Genomic DNA, 7,227 nt, shown 5'->3' with positions numbered 1-7,227 from the left:
TATGATATGTTGTTAATATGCTTTTATCTGTTTTTAAATTATGTTTTTTAATTTGTTTTAACCTTGTTGTAAGCTGCCTTGAGTCCCTCTGGGGAGAAAGGCGGGGTAGAAATAAAGTTAATAATAATAATAATAATAATTCTCTGCAGTTCAAACTCTGGCATAAATAGGTTGACATTTCAGCAAGCAGAGCTGTGACTAAGATTGAGGCTTCTCTCTCTGATTGCAGCCTCTGCTAACATTTGCACATGATGGTGAGTATGGGAAGGAAACAACATTCAGAATTTCCCCGATTCTAAATTCTCCGGCACTTCCCAGTAGATTAACAGTATATTCTAATCTAGACAATTGCAAAAGACATAATGAAAGAGTGGGAGGGCCCAAGAAGTGCAATTATTTTGTTCTTCCTGTTGCAGTTAGGCTTCTCCATGTCATCTAAAATTGATCTTGCTTCTAGTCAGTTTATTAGAACATAAGAGCAGCCCTGCTCTATTAGATCACAGATTTAGCTAGTCCAGCATCTTACCCCTCACCCCTTGGAATCTGACAAGCAACTTATGAAAGTAACAGCCCTTCCCGCTTGTTTGTTCCAAGCATGCAAACCCTAAAGGGCCGCATTCCACCAGAGCCTTCTTGCTCTGGAGCAGGTAAGCCAGTGCAGGATATGGGAGGAGTTGGGGAGGGCAGAATGGGGATGGGCGAGTGAAAGGAACAGGGTTGGAGAGGCTGCGGGAGGGGTTGGAGCTAGCGGCAATGGCATGTGCCAGATCCTGACCTCCACTTTTGCAGCATCCCTGCTGATTTTCTCTCCTTGGACTGGCACAGAACGTGAGATTTATGGAGGGGGGAAAAAGGGATTTAAATCCCCTTTCCCTTCCGAACCTTCCTGCTCTGCCCCCTCCTTTTCATCACAGCTGCACCAGCAGGGAGACAGGAAGGACAGGATCGGGCTGTTTGTTATATTTCAGGGTAGGGCTCCTATGGATACTTTGTTGGCTTGTGGGAATCTATTTGCAGTGCAGTTTCAGAATCCTTGATTATTCACCTCCTTAAGCAGTCTTCCTCTCCTCTCCACTCCTCAATGGTGTAGCTACAGGAGGGGTGGCACTGTTAGTATTGCAGGCAGCGCAATGCGCTGTGTAAGTGGTCCCTCCCACTCACTGTCGGCGCTCCTGCACCTCTTCCTTGCTGCCCAGAATGGCTCTGACGGCAAGTGGGAGGGGTCGCTCACACGTCGTGTTGGGCTGCCTGCCGTCACTGCCTGCAATACTTACCACGCCACCCCTCCTGTAGCCAGGCCACTGCCTCTCCTTCTGTCCTTAGCCGTTCTTCCACCAACAGCTAACCAGTCCTGCCCTCCTAAAAGCAAAACGTAATGCCTCTTAAGATAAATGCAAGTGAATGCTTGCACAGCTTCAGACAAAATCGTTGGTGAAAACATTCTGTTTCCAGACCATTTCGTTGTTATCCTGCTGTATGGTGCGGTGGGGAATTTTCCCAAGCCAGAAAGTATTTGTAAAAGGACTCAGAGCATCTTTTGCCACGTACAAAGCAGATTCCAGCAGCATTCTGAAAAAATAGTGCTTTTATTGGCAGGTTTACAAGCAGAATCCATTAGTGTCTAATATCCTGCAGGACAGAAGAGAAAAAAAAAAATCCAAAACAAAATCCAACCACCCATGTCTTGCTTTCTCTGACATCACTTCCTTCCTTCTTTCTGTTTTCCCTGGGTTAAACTTCAGGCAGGCAGCCGAATGTTCCAAAGGGGGGGAGGGCTCTGCTGTAAAACAAGGTTCAAATGTCACTGACTTGGTATTTTTGCCTGGTAATGAATTTCCTTGATGAGCAGTAGCATCTCCTGTTGTTCTGGAAACCATCCCTGGTTCCCAGTTAATCACGTAGAGTGTCCGCATCGTCCATCTCCATGGAAAAAGAGACAATTATATCTTTTTCTTTAAGTAAAAAAATATCAAATATAATAAATTTATGAAAGACCATTCACAACATATACATTAAGTGTTACATTGTTGCTACAGCAGCTCTGTGAGTCCTCCTTCCCTCCCTCTTTCTCTTCTCTCTCTCTCTCTCTCTGTTCTCGTAGAACGCAAGGTCGTATGTTTGTTGTAAGTAAATGCACTAATATAAGTAAGACCTTAAAATGAAATTATGCGGTCAGGTTTTATCTGTGGATAGATATAAAGTATTTACTGTTACAGTCTAGTCACGTCTCCATAATCACACCACTGCTTTAGCAGTTGTGACCTTGTTCTGGACCCCCCCACCCCACCCCAGTGTATATATAAATATAAACATTGAGCAAAGTTGAAGAGAGCAGGGTCAAAGGTTATATACCTATATAACACATTGCCGCACAGCCCCTCATTAAGGGTTATTAACCTCCCTTCTTATTTTCCTTTGCAACTAATGTTTTAAAAGGCTGCTTCAACTGTTGTGTAGTTACAGCATTACATTCTGTAAACAATATATTTTTTTAAAGTGTTCTAGACCAAAACATTTAAACAATTGACTCTTTATCTCTGTCGGGTGACAACTGATCGTCCAGATGTTCATCGCTTTTGCTAGAGTCCGTCAACCGTAGTTGAAAATTGTCACTGGTGCCTCTGGTGACGCTATCGTAAGAAGGAGGGAAAGATGTGGAGGAGAGGGTTTCGGACTTGTCTATTGGCCTGCAGTAGTTTTCAGTCATCATGAATGCAATGAGGCCTTCTTTCTCGGGCGCGTCATCTCCAAGGTGGCAAACGGTTTGACGGTACAAGAAAGAGGCCTGCTTGAGAGAGCGCAGGAAGAGGTGGCTTCTATAGGCCCTCTGGATGACTATGGCAGAAACCTCTTCCTGTTTTCGCCTGAGTGTGGTTGTGATAGGTTCATAGGAGATCTTTGATGGATTGGCAGCCATGAATTTTTCCTCCATCTGTATTTTGAGGGCATCCATCTCTCCGGATTCTCCCAGCACTCTTTTGGTGAAAGCAAACAGAATATCTAAGCAATGGATCCTGTCTCCACTCACCATGGGCAGGTCCATAGCTATGAGCTTAATTTTGTTGGGCTTTGCGATACGTAAAGGTTCGGAGAGGGCATCTGCAAAATTGGAAAGTGCATCGTACTCGATAAACTGAGTAGCTTCTGGGTCAAACCTCTCCCAAATTTCATAAAACATATCAAAGTCATCCTCGCTTAGAGGCTCTGTACTCTCTTCAGTGGCAACACTGAAGTTCTCTAAAATAATAGCTATGTACATGTTTACAACGATAAGGAAGGATATAATGATATAGGTAACAAAGAAGAGAATCCCCACTGCAGGACTGCCACAGTCTCCCTTTGAACCATTTGTATTATTATGGTGTGGGTCACAATATGGTGGTCCAGTGTTCAAAATGGGATTGAGAAGCCCATCCCAGCCAGCGGATGTAGTGATTTGGAAGAGACAGAGCATGCTGTTGGCAAACGTCTGGAAGTTGAACATGTCGTCGATCCCATGTTCCTTCTTCACATACGCAAAGTTGGCCATGCCAAAAATGGCATAAATGAACATAACCAGGAAAAGCAGGAGGCCAATATTAAACAACGCGGGAAGGGACATCATTAAGGCAAACAGGAGAGTTCGGATTCCTTTGGCTCCTCTTATAAGTCTCAGGATCCGACCGATCCGCGCCAAGCGAATGACTCGGAAGAGAGTAGGGGAGAAAAAATATTTCTGGATGATGTCAGAAAGCACAGAGCCTTGGGAGAAGAAAGGAGGGGAAAAAAGAAACAAACATCTGGTTAGGGCATTAGCAAAGGCTGTAGAATAAAAACTCAAATTTAGGGCATGAGCCTTCCCTATGGCTGTTGGCAGTGTGCAGCCTCTGGGTCTTGCACCAGTGGTAGCTCTCCACAGAATGGTGGAGAGGTTGCTGCAATGACAGCCTGTGTGGTGTGGCAGTGCACATTCGTCCCTCAGGATCCACAGGGAGTTTGCTTCCACCCCCCTTCCCCCAATACTGATATCCACAATACTGAAGTCCCTTTCAAAAACATTTTAAAAAGGAAAAATCAGTTAAGAAAATAGCCTTTCCTACTTTCACGTTGCAAAACTGCTCTATTTGCAAGGCTGCAGACTAGTCTTCTGTCCCCTTGTAAGCCACTTCCTGGTTGAGCATCACGCAACCAGGAAATGGCTTACAGGAGCATAGGCCTGCAAATGGCACATTTTTGCATGCAAAGGTAGGGAAGGGTATGTTCTTACTGATTTTTAATTTTTTAAAAAATGTTTTTAAAAGGGGACCACACATCCATGGATAGTGCCAGACCAGTAGATAAGGCAGGTTCACTGTACCGGGTGGATAGGACTGGACAATCAGTATACCTAAGATAGCAGAACGTAGGCTGCAATCCTATACATGCTCACCTGAGAGAAAGCCTCGTTGAATAGGACTTATTTCTGAATAAACATGTATAGGATTGTGCTGTTACTGTCTCTGACCCCCCCCCCCCAATGCAGTTATGTGTAACAAGGTGTGCATCGCAACTAGTGGCTCTGGAAAACAATACACTTCTCTTTTCACATCAAAAGATACAAGAAGCCAGCCCAAAGAGACCTAATTGGAATCACGGCGTCAGTGTGGCTGTGCATTCAGAAATACACCTGAATCCATGCTGGTGTTTCATATGGAAGCCTGTTTGCAGGCTCAGGGCAGACCCTGTAGTTGCTCACAGCAGTGCTGAGAACAAGGAAAAGCAGAAGGGCTGACTGCTACTGAGAAGGCACAAATGAGCACTTGGCCACTGGCATTTCAGCTAAAGCAAACGTCAGAGACAACTTGGGGGCTCCTTCCTCCGCAGGCACAACATCTGAAGAATTTCAAGAGAAGCCAGAAGAGTTTTGATAAGACTACTGAAAGTTCTCAGGAGTTCTTTGCACATCCTACAACACTGTGGGGAAGGAGATGGCAGGAAAAGGCCACAGTTGTACATCTATTTGACATCACATCCGTGATCTGATAAAGCCATGTTTTGCAATGGTGACTGCTCTCGTGAATGTCCAAATAGATGTCTGATGTGTGACCGTTGTTCACTACCTCCTGGAAAATGTTCAAGCTGTTGGTTGAGTTCAGGAGGTGATGAACTTCTATCTAGAGCTCTCAGAGATACACTGGAGCTTACTCAACAATGGTCAGCATGCCAACAGGTGGAAGATTGCCTTCCTGCATCATACTGCAGTGTCATACTGTAATAGCATCATACTGTAATAATCACATTTGGGCATGAATAGTTTTTTTAATAAAAATCTGGAACATACCTCCGTGTACCAACTACCCGCCCCCACCATATGTCACTGCTCTGTAGCCAGTTTAGACTATGGGCCCAATCCCATCCAACTTTCCAGCACTGAGGCAGCTGTACCAATGGGACACGCTTTGCATCCTGTGGTGGTGGTGGGCAGTAACAGAAGCCCCCTCAATGTAAGGGAATGTTTGTTCCTTTGTCTCAGGGCAGCATTGTGGCTGCATCGGTGCTGGAGAATTGAATAAGATTGAGCCCTATGTGATTTTAGAGAAAACACTGTCTTCTCTGTATATGCTGGGTTTTACTTACCCACAATTGAGAGAATCACAACCACAAAATCAAATATATTCCAGCCGTTGGTGAAATAGTAGTGTCTCAGCGCCAGCATTTTGAAGATGCACTCTGCTGTGAAGATGGCCACAAACACCAAGTTGATTTTATAAAGGATGTTCACTTTTTCCTGACTCTGATCATCTGTTTCCACCATCATGGTCACCATGTTTAAGCAGATAAGGAGCATGATGCAAACATCAAAGGCTTGTTTCGAGACAACATCAAAAATGAAACCTTGATACTTGTTCTGGAAGAAATTAAAGAAACTTAATAGTCAGAGGATCAAAGTCTTCATAGCCAAGTCAGACAATGCCATATACCTGTTTGAAATGAAGGATGGTGGCTTTCCAGTTGTTCAGAACCTTCCCTCAGGGCCCAATTGTATTCAACTTTTCAGTACTGACGTAGCCCTGCCAACAGGGTATGCACTGCATCCTGTGGTTGGGCAGGAGACAGGGAGGCCTCCTCTCGATAAGGGAACATTTGTTACTTTACCTTTGGGCTGCATTGCGGCTGCATTGCAGCTGGAAAGTTGGATAGAATTGGGTCCTTAGGCTGGGCTTTCATGCCCAGAACACACTTTCATGAGAAAACATGGAAGAAGTCAAGGGGGTAGTACTGACAGATATCTCAAACGGCGATTGACGCAGGGCCCAATTCTATCCAAATTTTCATTGCTGGTGCAGTTGTGCCAGTGGGGTTTGTGCTGCATCCTGTGGTGGAGGGGCAGTCACTGGGGCTTTCTGAAAGTATTGGAATATGTGTTACCTTAAGGAGGGCTCTGTGACTGCCTCCCCACCATATAATGCAGTGCACGCCCCATTGGCACGGCTCCACTGGCACTGGAAAATTGGATAGGATTGGGCCCTAAAACAGTGAGGTCAAGGGCAGACAAAACATTGTGCCGAAGCATTCCTTGTATTCTTCATAGATAAGAACATCAGATCCACACTGGGGGATGTGAGCCTCCCACTGGCAGCACAGTGTGCCTTGTCAATTAAAAAAAACTGATGGTGTGCCTTGACAATTTTAGCACCTAGAGAGGAAAAAGGTTGAAAATAGCCGATCTCATCCAGCAATGTACTTCCCACAGTGGCCAACCAGTTTGGTCTGGGAAGCTGTTGCTTCTCAGCAGTTGACATCCAAAGGCAAAATGCCTGTGATGCTCAAAGTTCCATATGCCCATCCTGCCAATACCAGCAGATAGACCTAATCACAGATCAGAACGGGTCTCATCTTCCTTTACAGAAAACTATCCTGGTGTCCATCACACGATTGTGTGGCAGCAAATTCTCTAAGGGCGCAATCCTGACTGTGCCTTGGACTGGCACAAGTGCCTCGCGCTGATCCAGGAGGGTTGCAAACGTGCCATAAAGCATGTTTACACCTCTTCCAGAGTCGGCTGGGCCAACGCAGGGATGCACGCTGGCCTGCGGAGGCTGAATCCAGCCTCTGTGCTGACTCGAGCAGGGAGACTTGTGTCAGCCGAGCTCAGCCTGTGCAAGGGTCTAGGGAGAGGAGGGAGGCGGCGAGAAGAAGGTGTTCTGGGGTAGAGGGAGGGCAGGTGGTGGGCAGTCCCTGGGGTGGAGTGGACTGTTATGACGGATC

General features: G+C 45.7%; 1 protein-coding gene across 11 annotated transcripts in view; it reads right to left on the bottom strand.

The window, feature by feature from the left end:
* Nucleotides 1–1,567: 1,567 nt before the first annotated feature.
* The window catches only part of LOC136654387 (sodium channel protein type 5 subunit alpha-like), a 319,548-nt gene continuing 313,888 nt past the window's right edge, over nt 1,568–7,227 (bottom strand). For all 11 annotated transcript variants that reach the window (XM_066631371.1, XM_066631373.1, XM_066631374.1 and 8 more), the window contains 2 exons: nt 5,596–5,866; nt 1,568–3,741 (listed from right to left, as the gene is read on the bottom strand). In XM_066631371.1, coding sequence (XP_066487468.1) covers nt 2,516–3,741; nt 5,596–5,866 — 1,497 coding nt within the window. In that variant the 3' untranslated portion in view covers nt 1,568–2,515. The remainder of the gene's footprint in view (nt 3,742–5,595; nt 5,867–7,227) is intronic.

Source organism: Tiliqua scincoides, chromosome 5 (genome assembly GCF_035046505.1).
Source record: "Tiliqua scincoides isolate rTilSci1 chromosome 5, rTilSci1.hap2, whole genome shotgun sequence".
NCBI classification, from domain to species: domain Eukaryota; kingdom Metazoa; phylum Chordata; class Lepidosauria; order Squamata; family Scincidae; genus Tiliqua; species Tiliqua scincoides.
Note: the sequence above shows the minus strand (reverse complement) of the source record. Positions and strands in the feature narration are given on the sequence as shown.